This window comes from Loxodonta africana, chromosome 22, assembly GCF_030014295.1.
Source record: "Loxodonta africana isolate mLoxAfr1 chromosome 22, mLoxAfr1.hap2, whole genome shotgun sequence".
NCBI classification, from domain to species: domain Eukaryota; kingdom Metazoa; phylum Chordata; class Mammalia; order Proboscidea; family Elephantidae; genus Loxodonta; species Loxodonta africana.
This window is the reverse complement of record NC_087363.1, coordinates 33,335,963-33,352,761: the sequence shown is the minus strand read 5'-3', so window position 1 is coordinate 33,352,761 and position 16,799 is coordinate 33,335,963. Positions and strand designations below refer to the sequence as shown.

The following is a 16,799-nucleotide window of genomic DNA, read 5'->3' as shown; positions in this document are numbered from 1 at the left end:
AGGAGAGTCAGGAATCAAAGGAGGAACTGGAATGTGTATCTAAAGGCCTCCATGAACAACTGTCTCTTTTGCCATGAGACCAAAAATGGATGGTGCCCAGCTATCAATACTGAATGTTTTGATCAAAGATTCTACAGAAGAATTCAGATTTAAAAAAAGGGGTGGGGGAAGGGGACTTGGGACAGAATTTCAATTATCATGGAATCCAAACTTTCTGGAGCCACTGAGGCTGGATGATCCCCTCGACACCGACCCCCCCGAAAAAAATAATTGCCCTGAGGAAAACTTTAAACCTTAAACCAAACTAACCCCTGAAGTCATACTAAAAGCAAGCAGTAGTTTAGCTTAATTAGAAAAGAATGTCTGACTTGAGCATGTGCTTTTTTTTAAAATAATTTTTATTGTGCTTTAAGTGAAAGTTTACAAATCAAGTCAGTCTCTCTCACAAAAACCCATATACACTTTGCTACACACTCCCAATTACTCTCCCCCTCATTAGACAAAAAAAAAAAAAAAATTTTTTTTTTTCATTAGACAGCCTGCTGCCTCCGTCCACTCTCTCTTTTCATGTCCATTTCATCAGCTTCTAACCCCCTCCACCCTCTCATCTCCCCTTCAGGCAGGAGATGCCAACATAGTCTCAAGTGTCCACCTGATCCAAGAAGCTCACTCCTTACCAGCATCCCTCTCCAACCCATTGTCCAGTCCAATCCATGTCTGAAGAGTTGGCTTTAGGCATGGTTCCTGTCCTGGGCCAACAGAAGGTCTGGGGGCCATGACCACCGGCATCCTTCCAGTCCCAGTCAGACCATTAAGTCTAGTCTTAGAGCATGTGCTTTTTAAAAAGAATTGTCTATATGTGATCAAATTGAAATAGCACCTCCAAAGGTTAGATGAAAAGTTTAGGGGGCGGTGAATTTATGTTAATAGTGGTAGAATAATTTGAAAAAGGATAGCGAAAATGGTTGTACAACTTGAAGAATGTAATCAATGTCACTGAATTATACATGTAGAAACTATTGAATTAGTACATGTTTTGCTGTGTATATTTTTACCAAAAAAGAAATAATAATATATATATATTTTAAAGAGCACAATAGGCCATGAGGGAAAAACCAAAAGTAGCAGCTTCCTAGACAGGTGTCCTCACTTCTCACTGCAGGCCAGGGGTAGCCTTAAGGTGCCACATAACCAGTGTCTAACATACACAGAACTCACATACATCCCTGCACTCCATTGAGGGGTTCATTTACTCACTCAGCCAGCAAGGGTATGTGAGTACCTTCTATGTGCCAGGCACAGGTTCAGGCACTAGAAACACAACAACTTACAAGACAGACACAGCCCTGCCCCTAAGGAGCAAAGGGTCCAATGTGGAGACAGACAAGAAATAAACACGATCATTGTTATAAAGGAAGGTAGTATAATGGAGAGTGAAGGGGGAAGGCATGTGACTGCAGGGGGCAGAGGGGCAAGGGAAGGCCTCTCTGAGGAGTTAAATTTTAGTTGAGATTTAAATTTTAGTTGAGATTTAAATTTTAGTTGAGATTTAAATCACAATGAAAGGAAAGAAAGAAAGAGAAAATAAGAAAGAAGATCTGGAAGACGAGTTCCAGGCAGAGGAAACAGCAAGTAGAAAGGTCTTGAGTGAGGTCTGTACTTGAATAGAATGAAGGTGAGTGAAGGGGAGAAAGGTGGAGAGGATGGGAGGGGGCCAGAACCCTTAGGGCCTTGTCAGCTGTGGTAAGGAGTCTGGGTTTCATTCCAAGTGTGATGGGAAACTGCCAGAGGGCTTTCTGCAGCACAATAGCATGCCATGAAGTACAAGACTGCCAGTCAACAGTGTGTAGAAGTTCAGGCAACAGGCTGTGGTACGCATATGTCTTTCTCCTCCTACTAAACTACGGTTTACTGGAGGACAAGGACCCACTGCAGTGCTCAGAACAGGCACTCAGGAAGTATCTGATGAAGATATAACTCTTCCTTTAAAAGGAAGTGATCACAAGGAGCCCACACAGGTGTCAGCAAAGCATTCACAAGCCATCACCATATTCATCTACTGAAACATTTGCCTAGGGAGGCAAGCTTCTTGGGTACACCTTATACACTCTATTCCTGCCTTTATAAAAATTAGGATTGGGTGGCTCTCTCCAGGTGCCTCTCCTTTCTTCTCTATTTTGCAAATCTCTGTTGTAAGCATAGGGTGAGTGTCTCTGCAGCCTGCATCTTCTCCCTGAGCTATCACAGGCTCTAATGAGGCAGTCACTGTTGCCCAAGTGACCCATGGCTTCTGTTTCACTAATTTTTTTTTTTTGGCTCAGAACTGACTCCAGAGTACAGTTTCTCTCATTTCCTCCTCAAACTTCTGAAAGATAAAACTGTCAGCAAGTCAAAGAGTTGCTCAGATGCTCCACGTTTTGCCAGCAGACTGGCAGGCTGGTTCCAGGAGCCCATCACTGCTAGACTCTGCCTGCCTCTTCCACTGTGATCTGTGCTGGCATAAGGAGGAAAATCTTGTCTTAAGCAAATAATTGGATCCAGGAACAAGGAGTTTTAGAATCCACCAGGAGAGGAAATATATTGGCCTTGTTTCTGAACACTGGGTGGGATTAGTCGTGGATGAGCCATTACTTCACAGTGATCACAATACAATTAAGGTAATATCCTGGTGGCAGGAGGCCAAAATCCTCCATCCGGTGGTAAGCCAGTATAGCGACAGCTGTTGCTTTTGCCTCCCGGTATCTACTCCTCCTAGTAACTGTACTCTGATTTCCTCTGGGAACCCAGGCTCCCTGACTCAGCCCAGGAACTTCAGGCAATGCTGTTAGAGACCAAGACTAAGCTGACCAGTGTGGTGGCTCCTTGGCCATAGAGGCTGTGATCTGAATTCATTCAGAGCCATCGGGGTCATACAACTTCATTATGGGCCTTTGGTCTCCACTGCTGGGAAAGAGGACTCACTCTTCTGGGTGTTGTGATGATATGAGCTTGAAGCTGCCAAAGGCCATCCTGTGGAGCCTGAGGATAGAGCCTACCCTGAGGAAGCAGAGAGAAGGTCTCTCAAGACATCATAGCAGACCTGAGTTAAGAAGCGTCTAAAGCCAAATCTATCCCTGGAGTTTTTGGTTGTGTGAGCCAGTAAGTGTCTCTCTCTCTCTTTTTTTCCACTAAGCATTTTGGATGGTGTTTTCTGTCACTTGCAACCTAAAGAGTCCTAATGAATGCGGCCTCTTCTTACAAAGTGGATTATAATGAACAACTAACTCTCTTGCAAAAGAATAAACAACTGCTAGAGCCTTGGAAGGTCTAAAAGCAGCTTCTTTTGGCCCAAGATTACAGAGACGGGGCATTCCAACTGTAGCATAGCATGTCTTCCTGGGTCAAGGCCAGGGACAAGGCTTGCAGGAGCCTGGGAGAGCGAGTGTCCTTCAACAAGTGCAGAGACTGCCCACTGGACATTCTCTTCAGGGTGCAAACACAAACTGCATCAGCCTGAGCTGGTGTGCCTGAAGGGCACAGGGCCGAGAAATGATGCATCACTGCTAATATAAAGTTGTCTTCTGAGAACATGCAGTGTTACAAGGAACAATACTCCAAATGGGCAAGATACCATTCAAGTCTTGGCAGAAATGAGGGGATGAGAGGTTACTCCAAATCCTAAAGAACAGTCATTCTCTGTCTTCCAAGTGGGTGCATCTAGCGGGGAGGACATCTGCAGAGCAGCTGGACCAGTCCTGGAGCTCAGCGAGTGGACTGCCATTTTCGTCAGATCATTCTCCTTTTGCCTGTGGGTGGTAGCTCTAGAGCTCTGCAGAGTGAAAGTTAATGTGTGCACGGATCTGAGTAAGTTACCTCTGAGCTCTTGGGCCTCTGCCACAGTCTGCTGTATGCTTCAGGATAGCTCTTTCTATTCTTAACTTTGAAGAAGAACATGAATTTGGTCATGGGTTAAAGCTAATATATGTACTTTATCTGGGCTCATAATTGTATAAATACATCAACTAAGAATTTGCAAAAAATGTGGTTAAGACACCATTCCTATCCTCAAACAGCAGATATTTCAGTAGGGGAGACACACTGCATATGTGAATTCCCTGAATACAAGGTAAGAATTAGAAGATCTAGAAGTATTAGATAGGCATTGTGCAAATGGGATTAAGTCAAAGGATGGTAATCGGTTTGGGAGAAGCACCAAGAAACAGGGAAGACTACAGACAGCACATTTCAGTGGGTTCTCTCAGTCAAACAAGTCAAACTGTGCAACTCAGTGACCAAAACCAAGGGCTCTGGAGTCAGCAAGACCCCAACCAGCAACCCTGCTCTGTCATGAACCATCTGTGTAACCATCTGGGTAACCTCTGCTTGCTTGACCTTCCTAATCTGTGAAACACAGATGATAGTACTGCTGACCTCATGGTGGGGTGGGATGGGCAAGATGAGGAGGATTACGTCAGGGAATGTGTGGCCAGCACAGTGCCCAGCACATCTTAAGTGCTCATGTTTGTTAACAGGTGTAATGAGGAAACAGACTCAGTGGCTTCCCAGTTGAGGAGAAAAAGGAATCCCAGAAAGGATAAGCAAGGAGCAAAACAAAACAACTAAAATTTAACTTTTTTAAAATTTCAGTTCTGCTGAGGAAGAATAGGGAGATTCCCATTCCCAGAGTGACTTCTGAAGGGAACTCGAGGCAAAGTGTGAATTTGGCTGGCAGCTTGGAGGACTAGAAGGGTGATCCCCCTGTGAAAAAGGTTCACGGAGGTCATCCTGGGCCCTGCAGACCTGAGAGTCCTCATTCCATAATGGGCAGAGATTCTGAAAGCTCTAATAAAGAATGAGGTTGCTGCACTATATCAGAGAGAAAGGCAGCATGTGTTCTTTGTAAGGTGCTTCCCCTGTATTATATGCAACCCTTACAATAACACTATAAAATGGTTTCTATGTGCCCCGTTTTACAGACAAAGAAGCAGAGGCTCTTTTAAGGCCACAATTCTAGAAGGTAGAAAAACTAGGACTGTCTACTCAAGGGAGGCTTTTGTGTGTAAGTGTCTAAACTGAGTTCTAAGATAACAGGTGGGAGGCAAGGAAGGGAAGAACATTCCAGGCAGAGCAAACAGCAGGTCAAAGGACCTAAGGAGGACAAATGGAAAAAAGGTCAGAATAGCCAGAGGTTCTCAATGCCAACAGTAAGTGGTCTCACTAAATTCTATCAAGCAGAGAAGCCTGCAAATACCATCTCCTTTCTATAGATGAGAACAGAGATTCAGAAAGATTAGGAAAGTCGTCCAAGGTCACACAGCCAGGGAGTAGTAAAGGCAAGATTTAAACTCAGGTCTGTTCAACTCTTCAAAACCATAAGCTTTCTTTCTACACTTTCTCCATCAGGCAATAGAGAAGGAAAAAGTCCTTCAATAAAAAGTCAGTAAAGAATATGAACAGAATAAAATCAGATTAAAAAGCCGGTCTGTTCTGATGATAATAACGTTCCAGTTACAGGAGTAACACCCTCTCTCTAGCACATTAACCCACAGCTTCACCACTCTATTAATCCGGAAGAAGAAAAATCATTCAGACGTGTTATCTGCTGATACCATGACATTCTTGTGACGAGAACCTTGTCCATGGTCATAGTACTGAGAGATACACAGAAGATTAATGGCTCTTGGAACTCTGCCAGCTTAGATGCATGCAAACGATACTGTGCTGAAACGGCGCGCCAGTGGGGCCTTGGTCCCCGGGCACAACAGCGGAGGGGGCCCTGCAGCCCTGCTCTCCTGACAACACAACAGCACAAGGGCTCCATCCATGCTTCCAGGCATTCTGCTTTATTCTCCTCCCCCTCCCTCCTGCTCCCATCTGATTCTCCACCACTTGTCTGTGTACAGGAGTACTGCTGGTGAAGTGGCTAAAGCGCTCACCTGCTAACCAAAAGGCTGACAGTTCGAACCCACCAGCTGTCCGCGAGAGGAAGATGTGGCAGTCTGCTTCCATAAAGATTACAGCCTTGGAAACCCTATGGGGGCAGTTCTATTCTGTCCTGTAGGGTCGCTATAAGTCAGAATTGAAATTGATGGCAGTGGGTGTTTGTGTAAGGCGAGTCTACACTGAACAAGCTTCTGATGAGTTAACATCTTAAGTGGTAGGCTGGGCCAAGAAAGGCAGAAGGTGCTCATTAAGATCACAGCTTGGCTTTGAAAATTTATCTGTGTGGATGGACATTAGGAAAGCAAAACGGCCCAAGAGTTTTTCACTAGGAAAGAAGTTTCATGTGTCGAAGGGACTAGTCACTGGGGAAGTGAGAAGCCTGCCTTCAGCACACACTGACTGGCTCCCATTCCAGGGCCTCACTCTCCTCCTCTGGGCCACATGTTGGCTAGATCAGAATCATTATGCACTGGCCTATATCCTCTTCTAGGGTCACTGTCCCACACTCAGAGTGACAGCCTAAGGGAAAAGGAGTTGTAGGAGAGGATCCTGAACTCCTGACTCTGGCTGATACAACCAAAGAGCAGCCAGTACTTAGCCTGGTCAGTGAGCTATGACCTGATGTGAAAAAATGAACTGAGCCAACCAGATTTCTCCCTGGGAAAAAGCTGAGAAGCAAGTGGCCAGTTGGCCATGGAAGTAACACAAGAGGAAGTCATTAGAGTGGCTCAGGGCCAAAGTGAACCAAGCCACGTGGAAGAAGCTCTGTGAGACCAGAGATAACAGCAGGGTTTGAGGAACCTGGGCAGTGAGGAGCAAACAGAGCCTGGCACAGAGGGAAGCAGAGACCAAGGCCCAGACCCACTTAGGGCCCTGCTGACTTTCTGCTTCTAGGCTGTGTATATTCTTAAGATAAAGGTCCATTTTCTTGAGAAATCCAACCCAATCCAAATAAAACATTTTCCTACAAAGTCCCAAACAGCAAAGGAGCCAGAACACATGCCCTCCAGTGTTTAGGGGGTAAAACTTGAAGTTGCCTGAGGCAAGGAAGGATAAAATTGCTTTGAAATTGCCTGTTTTATCTTAAAAAGTAACTTGAATCTTCCATACTATTCCATAATATCAGTGTTTGCTTTAATATAAAAATAGCATTTCTCCCCACAAAGTTTCATGTAAAATTGATGTTGCCGAAGGATGTGCCCTTTCTAGTCTGTAGCTTCGTATCATATGCCCTGGCAAGTGAATGGGCACCTCTGGGGGGCACAAAGACCCAGTTTGGGGCAAGTCAGATCAGACAGTCTCTAAGGGCCATTCCAAGGAGCCCTGGTGGTGCAGTGGTTAAGTGCTTGGCTGCTAACCAATGGTAGACAATTTGAACCCATCAGCCTCTCCACGGGAAAAAGATGTGGCAGTCTGCTTCCCTAAATGAATACAGCCTTGGAAAACCTGTGGGGCACTTCTACTCTGTTCTATAGGGTCACTATGAGTCGGTATCAATTTGACAGCAATGGGTTTTTGGGGTTTGAAGGAGGATTCTGGCTCTCACTTGCATATTATGAGCCACAACACTTATTCCATACAAATGCCTGTTCTTAGGTGCCTCAGAAGCAAGAGGTCCCATCTTCTGACCCATCTTCAGTTTGACCAATTACCCTGCCATATGCAACTGTGACCTTAAGTTCCTTCAGAAGCTTTACCTATTCCTCTCTCCTACAGATCTACGCCATATGGTATGACGCCACAGGGACTAGGTAGTAGTTGGGGGTGGGGTGAGGTCGGTAAATACAGCAAAGGAACAAGTTTGGGGCGAATAGGAGTAACATACCACTCCACCCCCAACAAGCTCTACTTCAATGCCTAACAAGCGCTACAGAAGAACACACCAAAAAATCTAGTGACTTTTAGAAACATGCTGCTCTCCAAATGATGGGCGGATTGTTCTGTTGATTAAGACAGGGAGCTTCTAACCAGAACCTGAACACACATTTCTACTGGCCCAAATGACATTTCCACTCAAATAAATATCTTCTAAACTCAACTTCAACGTATGCAAAAGGGATGTCATTTCCTCTCTTCAATTCTTCCTCATTGCCCAAAAGGGTTTGTCCTCCTGCCCTTCCCGCTGCTAAAAACAGCTTAGAATGAGGAATGTAGATAATGATATTGATGAAACGCAGCTGGCCACTAATGGTTATTCCCATCCGTCAGCCCCAATACCTGGCCCCTCATGAAGCACTTCCCTTTAAAGAGCTCTTGGAGGAATCCTTTCCTTTCACTAACTCACTGTGCCCTCCGGCAAGTCACCTCACTTCTCCAGGTTCTAGCAAAATGAGGCAATTAGATCACACTGATTTGAAGGTTCTCTCCAGCATGAAGAATCTATGATTTTTAGCTATGCAACCATTAACAAGAACGAGAAAGGTTTCTATATAACGAGAGAGAAAGTACTCCAAGACATATTATTAAGTGAAAAAAGCAAGCGGCAGAACAATATAGTATGATTTTACCTGGGTAAAATATATGCTTGAATCTGCATTGAAAATTTCTGAAAAGATACACAAAAAACTGTTAACAATGGCTACTCTCTGACAGGTTGGATTAGGGTATGCCAAAAAGATGTGTTCAATTTCACACCATCTGAAATATCTTACCCCATGTATACATCACTTTTTAAATAAAATAAATAATTGAATGAGAAAGCACCCATCACTGTACAACCCTTTGCAGAGGGCCCAGGCCTCACCTCTCTGTCACCTATGCTGGGACAAGGGCTGCATCATTGCTTCTGCTCTTACTACACCAGTCTTTTCTGCCCAGCACACACAGCCCGGCCACAGGCATCTTGAGGGACAACACATAAAAGCCCCTCCCTGGGCCCTGGTTTATCAAGATCATTCTTTAAGTGGCCAACACTACCACCTTCACCAGCCTCCAGCTCTGGTCTGATTAGTGGGCACAAACTCCTCCCCCACCAGGCTGTCTCATCTACATATTTTCTTCCTTGAAGTAACATTCACTGAGACTCTGGGGGAGCCCTGCCTGTGCTAAGGGCACAGGCCACAGAGGTGGAGGAATGGGTCCTGCCCTTGAAGAGCTTGGTGCCTAGGATGAAACACCTCCCTCCTCCCCTACCTCTTCCATCTTTCAAATGCAGCTCATACTAACCTGCATCCCTACACAACGGCCATCTTACATTTCCTGTGCCTGTTTTCCCTGAATGTAATGTCTGTCCTTTATCTTATATAGGTTCAGGCTGCTCATGAGCCTCAACTGGCCCAAGAGCAGAGAAGCTCCTTGCCAGAAAAGTCTGTGAGCTCATTTCTGTGGCCTCTGCAGGTTCTCAGCAGACCCCTGGCTCCTAGTAAGCACTTAGGAAAGACCAGTTCCCGATGGGAGCCACGTCATTTCTTTGGGTCTTTGCTGGCCATTCCCATTTTGTGTCTAAGGAAAATACAGATACTTGTGGCCTTAACCAAGTACCAAGAAGACTGAAGACTCAGGGTGTCTCCATATTGGAGGCATTACTGTGACACAGTTCTTCAGTTTGTGGAAGGACAACCTCAAAGGTGAGAATAACCCCAAAATGTAACAGAGTAACAGCTAGGCTCAGCCTCCGAAACACCCATGGCTGGCAAGGCCTGAGGGGTGTGCTCACCAGAACCCTCAGCACAGCAGCCAGACACCTAGCAACACTGCCTGGAGCTCAGGCAAGGCATCCTACAGCCAGGCGCTCCCTCCTCGGCACCAGGCAGTGTGCAGCGCTATCTGGGCATGCCCACCTCTCTGTCCCAGAAGTCGGTCCCCTCTTCCACAGCCTCTCCTTAGGTTCTTGGGTCGCCTCTCCGCCATCCTCCGAGCAGACTGCGCAGGAAATCCAGGAAAGTCACTGCATCTTCGCTCTGCTGAGAGGGAATTCAGTGGGCTCCCAGCATCCCCCAAACATCATGCTTTAAACCACCTCCCCAGAGGGGATCTCAGTGTTTGCCCCTAAACAGATCACTGCAGGTTCTGGAGACTTCTTCCCTAGGCAAATTTCCCTACAAACTCACCCCCTTCCAATCTGAACCCTGCTATAATTGCACTGGCATCTTTTTTTTTTTTTTGTAATAATAATAAAGAACCTAGGCTCATTGGATTAATGGCCATTATAGCAATTCTGGAGCGAGAAATGGAAACTATTAGACATTCTCAGTGTCTGGCTTGACTTCATCCAAGGCAGACCAGAGCACCAAAGGCAGCACTGCCAGTTTCCAGAGGGTTACGCCAGGGCTGAGAATATGGATGAGTTACTCAGGGCTGTGAGATACCTCAGTGACAGAAAGCTGAGGGGAAAAAACTCCTTTACACAGGAATTCAGATAATATATGGCTCTATTCAGAGCTTAGAGATCACTCAATTAATAACAAATCAGCTGAAGAGACCTTCAGGAAATAGAGCTACTTGAGAAAAGGAAAATCGTTCCCGATCAGTAGTACTTTACCCAAGACAGACAAGATGCGAGACAGAAGTGTCAGGGGCAAGGAATGGACGCTTAGCATTACATCAGCAGAACAAGGTTCATTTCTAGGCCTTGAATTTAAGAGGAACACACTATTGAAGGATCCTGAGGAGGGTGGTAACCGGGATGACGAGGTTTCTAAAAACATGTCTCATGCGGAAGTGAGAATAAGGTCCTGGAGCCTGGAGAAGGGATATGCATGGTGCCATCTTCAAATATTGTAAAGGCTGAATATGGATAAGGGACAGACCCGTGCATCTCTAGGGGACAGAGCCAGAACTGTTTGGCAGAATTTCCAAAGATATCCAACATAGAGGAAGTTCTAAACATCAGAGTTTTAGAGCAAAGAAACGGGCTGTGTTGTGAAGTTTGAGCAACCTAGGGTGGGAAAGGTCAAAGGTCAGGGGCCACTTGCTGAGGATACTACAGAAGAATGTTCTGGATGGTCGGAGGCTTGGCTAAATTACTGCTGTGGATTAGAATCGCAGTGTGGCTACGAAATTTTCATGGCCTTGGGACCAGATTCCACAGTCTCTTTGGGACACAGCATCTCAACCGAAGAATGACCAGCTCCCTCCTGAGACAGGCTTCTGGGCCTGCACAGACACAGGGCCCGCTGATTAGGAGGCTATGCTGACAGTCTTTAGAGAAGGGATGAGATGGGACAGGAACAAAGAATCACCCTCCTGCCTGACTCAGGGTAGAGGCATTGGGCCCATCTGAGAAAAGCAGCTAACCAGGCAGGCTACAAGACTGGCATAGCCCTGGCCCTGTGACGTTCAAGTCACAGGATGTTTGCCGAGGGCACCCTAACATAGCCGCAAGCACAGACGCTTCCCAAATACCCAATGACACAGGTTGCCTTGCCCCAGAATACACGGGGCACCTAAAGAGCAGGGGGTGGGAGTAGGGATAGGGCTTTAATGGAGGCTGTAGAAGAGGACAAGCCACCAGACTGCTGTGAAAGGGCTGCCTCTGGTCAAGCTACAGGGTTTGAGATTGGGCTTCAGCACTAAATCTGCACAAAACTTAAACAAGCCATTCTCATTCCCTGCCTGTTTCCTCATCTGTTGGATGAGAATAACACTAGTATTTAACCTTGGACAGTTATCATGAGGATTAAATTAAGATGCACTCAAAACAACACCCACACACAGTGAAAACTCAGTAAGTGTTAGCTATTGTTACTGGATTGACACAGTGGCTGCAACAATGGGCTCAAGCCTAGCAATGATTGTGAGCATGGCACAGGACCAGGTAGCATTTCGTTCTGTTGTACACAGGGTCACCGTGAGTTGGAACTGACTCGATGGCACTAACAACACATTGTTACTAGAAGCTATTCCTTATTTCTTCTTTTTAGAATGAAGAGAATCATTCTGTGTCACAGTCTGCCTCAAGAAGTACAAGGTTTTATATGGTGATACGAAACAACTAGTCAGACTTGGAAGACAGAGCGGGAAAAGAACCTCAGAGATTCTGCGTCAGCTTCTGTGTTTCACAGCTGAGGGAACTGAGGCCTTAAAAGGTAACTTTCTGAGGCCACATCACAGAAGCTAGGTCCTCTTCCCTGCCTGTACTATCTCTCTAAGTGACCTCAACCAGTCTCATGGCTTTACCAATACAAATTTAACACGGCCAAAGCAAAACTTTAAATCTCACCCCCACATCCCAAAATCATTTATCTTCCTTTTATACACCCAGTTGTTCAGGACAAGAACCTAAACTCCTTAAGTCCACTCTTCTCTCTAACTTAATCCCTCAAAACATCAGTAAATCAGCTCTAACCCTAAGTACATTTCAAGTCCAACTGCTTCTCATCATCCACACTCGCATATCCCTGGTCCAGGCCATTGTCACCACCCATGCAGATGGTCAAACAACAGCCTTCTAGTTGGTCTTCCTCCTTCCAGTCTTCCCCTACTAGTTCATCCTCCTAAGGGCTTCTACAACAGTCTTCCCAGAATGTAAAGTCATGTCTCCTTAAAACAGTCCAGTAGCTTTCCATCCCTACCAGAATAAAACCCAAACTCCTGTTCCATGACTTACTGAGGCCCATATCATCTGGCCCTCCCGCCTCACTGACCTTACTTCCCTGAATCTCCCCTCTCACTAGGCTCCAGCTGCACTGTCTTTCTGTCCTTTGGACGTGCAAGCCCACTTCCATCTCGGGCCTTTTTATTAGTGCTTCCTTCAGTTCAAATCCACCAGGCATTCCTTGGAAACTCTACGGCAGCAGTTCTTTTTTGTCCTGTAGAGTCGCTATGAGTCCGAATTGACTTGACAGTAGTAAGAGTTGAGAGTTCTGTTTAAAGATCTTTCCCAGATTTCTGACCCAGATCTGCTCCTCCAGATCTTTTCACAACTGCTACCTTCTCCTCATCCAGTTCTCAACTCAAATGTTACTTTCTTAAAGAAGGTTCCACAGACCTAGGTAGTGCAACACCTTCAGGCCCTTTCCAACACCTGAAATTGTCTTCCTTATTTTGCGTGCTTACTGTCTTGTTTACTGCTAATTGCGTAGTACCCAGAGCAGTGCTTGGGGCGTAGTAGCTGCTTAATAAATGAACCTCACCCCATTCCTTACCCTGGCCACATTCCAATCCCACTCAGTACTCCCTAAAAAGCCCCTCGCCTCCTTCTTCACCAAGAAATTCAAAGTCATACAGCTGGAGCTTCTGCTCTTTCCCATTTCCATAATATCCTCCCAGCTACTTAAAAAAGGGAGACAGAAGAATTGATGCATTCAAACTGTAGTTTTGGCAAAGAATATTGAATATACCATGGGCTTCCAGAAGAATGAACAAATCAGTCTTAGAAGAAATACAATTAGAATGCTCTTTAGAAGCAAAAACAGCAGACTTCAGCTTGCTTACTTTTGACATGTCATCAGGAAAGACCAACTGCTAGAAAAGGACATCATGGTTGGCAAAGAAGAGGGTCAGTGAAAACAAGGGAAAACCCTCAATGCAATGGATTGACACCATAGTCCCAACAATGGACTCAAACATACCAACGATCAAGAAGATGGTGCAGGATCAGACGTTTCATTCTGTTATACATAAGGTCGCCATGAATTGGAGCCAACTCAGCAGCAACAATCAACCACCACCGCCACCTTGACAGTTACAGTCAAAGATATTGCTACTTATGGGGATGGGTCACAATTCTGAGTAACTTCGGGATAGAGAAAAGGGTCGAGAACCACTGCTCAGAAATACATCTGGTATCTGCCTTGAGCATTATACTCTTTTAAGAACTATCGGCATGGGATCAAACTGACAACAGCAACTCAAAAGATTAGATAGGAACCTTAGGAGGCAGTGAGTTTATATTAATGGGGGGGGGGAACAACTCAGAAAACGAGGGTGAGAATGGTTGCACAACTCAAAGAATGTAATCAATGTTACTGAATTGTACATGTAGAAGCCCTTAGGAGGATGAACTAGTAGGGGAAGACTGCAAGCAGGAAGGCCAATTAGAAGGCTGTTGTTTGACCATCTGTGCATTGGTGTATGTTTGGCTGTGTATATTCTCAACAACAACAACAAAAAGATGGGTTCTTAGAGAATGCCTAGCCCAGCAGCTTTCAAACTTTTAGGCAGAAGAATTGTTGTTAGATGGCCTCTCCCTTGGAGCCAGACATGTGGCACTGCTTTGTTTGCAGCGAGGGATGGACTCTGAGCTAGTCCCTGTTTCCCTCCACAAGCCTCCTCCCCTTCTCTGCCACCCCAAGGGAACTTCATGGGGCCCCTGAGCTATACTGGCACCTCAGGACCCCAGTCTGGTGGAATACAGCACCCTGCTTTACAGATGGGAAGAGAACTGCAGGCTGCAGCCTTCCAGCACTGTGGTCCCAGAAGAGTAGGGAGCAGGGGAGCCAGAGCTGACCCAGGCATGGCTGTCACGGTGGGGTGTCTTAAACAGAGAACAGAGTGCATGGCTGGGACATTTTTGAGGCTCAAGCCCTTGTTCGGGTATTTATTATTTCTGCAAACTGCTGACAACTCCTGGGCTTCACTGCCAGCAGCAGGGCTCTTCTCAATGGCACAGGAAACCCACAGATTTCCCAAGCTGCTAGCATTTCTTCCAGGGAACCCCTAGCCATACTCACCCAGCACCTAGCCAGAGCACCTTTGAGGTCACTGCCAGTCTCAGTTCCCTCTGCACCCAGGCCATGCCGCCACTGGGGAAACACCAACTGTGGGGAGCCTCTGAACTGAAAGAAAACCTGCTGAGGTCATCGGCTCACCGATTAAGTATCTACCTCAGAGCAGTCTAGCCCCTTTGCTGGTTCCACCACGTGCGCCCCCAGCCCAGTAAACACACGAAAGTGTTCCGGCAGCACACTGTCCCTTGCAGCACTTTCTGTGGGCCTAAACAGAAAAAAAAAGGCTCTGGACAATTCAGCAGGTGTTTCACTGGGGTTGCTGGGGCAACAGACACCCTCACATAAATGATATTCCAATACTCCTAGAGTCCCTGTGCTCTGGAGACTTTGCAGAGTGCGCCTGGTCACTAAGCACAGGGGTTCTGGAAACAGGACAGATGTTTAGGGCTTTTCCTGGGGGATATTTAGAGGTGGACCAACCCCACACACCTAGCCTCCCCCCACCTCCAGCCCCACTTCTCACCTCTGGCCCTGCCAGTGTCAGTGAATGGTCACCAGCACTGTCCTTAGGAGGGCAGGCTGTACTTCCTGAGCACAGATGGCTTACTGCTCCTGAAAGCAACCCCTGCCTCTCTCTGCCAAGGTCTGTCCCCCTCCAGGCAGCCCTCTCACACAGGACCTAAGAAACCCATGGCCATCGGGAAGTCCTATCTCATGTAGGAAGTGAAAGTCCTCAGAGCCTAGAACGCTGAGAGGGTGGGTGCACAGCAATGGAAACATCTCTCATTAATTTCAGCAATATTAAGTGGAACACAGCCATTGGCACAGTATCTTGTACATAAGAGTAATTCAATATCTGCTGAATGAGGAATGGTTAAATGGATAAATACAATTAGGTGCAAGAGAAGGGGAATTCTTAATGGTGCCTCAGCTCAGATGTTAGATAAAAGAATCTCTTTCAAGGGGCTCTTTATCAGTTGGGATTAGATTCAGCTACAGATAATAGAAAAGCTACAGTAACAGTGGCTCAGACCAGGAAGGTGTTTTCTCTTTTACAAGAACAGCAGAGGTACAAGCAGTCCTAGGTTGTATGACAGTCCTTCTACTCTGTTGTCCGAGTGTGTGGCTCCCATTCTCATGGTCACCTTTCTGTGATGGGTGGGGGTGCTTGAGCTGCCACATCCACATGTCAGGGAAGGAAGGGCAAAAGGGGTGATTTCCAGCTGAGCTGGAACTTCTTTGAGGCCTTCCCACAACACTTCTACTTAGATGAATTTGGCTAGAATGAGGCCACATGGCCTCACTTAGCTGCAGCAGAGGCTAGGAAATGCGTTAGCAAGATTCTCTGTACCCCAAATAAAGCCAGCATTCTAACATCAAGAAGGGGGACAGTAGTGGTTCGGTGGTAGAATTCTTGCCTTCCACATGGGAGAGCTAGATTCGATTCTGGGCCAATGCACCTCGTAAGCAGTCATCACCCATCTGTCAGTGGAGGCTTGCATGTTGCTGTGATGCTAAACAGATTTCAGACTAAGATGGACTAGGAAGAAAGGCCTGGAACTCTACTTCCAAAAATCATGCATGCGGTTATCTTGAGTTGGGGGTCGACTTGACGGCAGCTAAAACAACAGCAATATCAAGGAAGAAGTAAGAATGGACATTGAATTGGCACCTAGCAATTTCTCCCCAGGCTCATACTGTTTTGGTTCCCTCAGAGCCAAAGTCTCTAAGACATGGGATGCTGTGGCTAGGAGGGGCGATCGTGAACTGCTTGTCTGTCTTTCTTAGGCAGTTTGGGAGCTATGGCTGGGTCTGAAGACAGTGGGAAAGTGAATACCATGTGGGTGATTTTCCATTATGCCAGGCTGATAAAACCACATTAAGATCAGGCATAAGTAGAAAGTGCACATTCACAACACAGATACCCAATCTGAGACTCCAGACAGATGGTGGTGCAGTTGTTAAGAGTTCAGCTGCTAACCAGACGGTCGGCAGTTCAAATCCACCAGCTGCTCCTTGGAAACCCTATGGGACAGTTCTACTCTGTCCTACAGGGTCGCTATGAGTCAGAACCAACTCGACTGCACATAACAACAACTACAGATGGTTCTCATCAAATTTTGGGGAGGATAATCTTCATCCTACGAAAAACAAGTTGTAGGCCAGTTCTAGGTGATAACCTATTAATATGAACAACCTATTAAGCCAAAGAGCCACAAATGAAAGCAAAAAAGAAACTGTAGGGTTTCTGAGGCAAGGGACTCGGGT

General features: G+C 46.2%; 1 protein-coding gene across 5 annotated transcripts in view; it reads right to left on the bottom strand.

Moving 5' to 3' along the window:
* CHCHD6 (coiled-coil-helix-coiled-coil-helix domain containing 6) overlaps positions 1–16,799 on the bottom strand; it is a 327,253-nt gene that overhangs the window by 80,911 nt on the left and 229,543 nt on the right. The window contains exon 6 of one of the 5 annotated variants that reach the window (XM_064274783.1): positions 9,702–9,821. The exons of the other annotated variants lie outside the window; for them this stretch is intronic. Within the exon in view, the coding sequence (XP_064130853.1) occupies positions 9,744–9,821 (78 nt within the window). The 3' untranslated portion in view covers positions 9,702–9,743. The remainder of the gene's footprint in view (positions 1–9,701; positions 9,822–16,799) is intronic. 5 annotated transcript variants of the gene reach the window in all.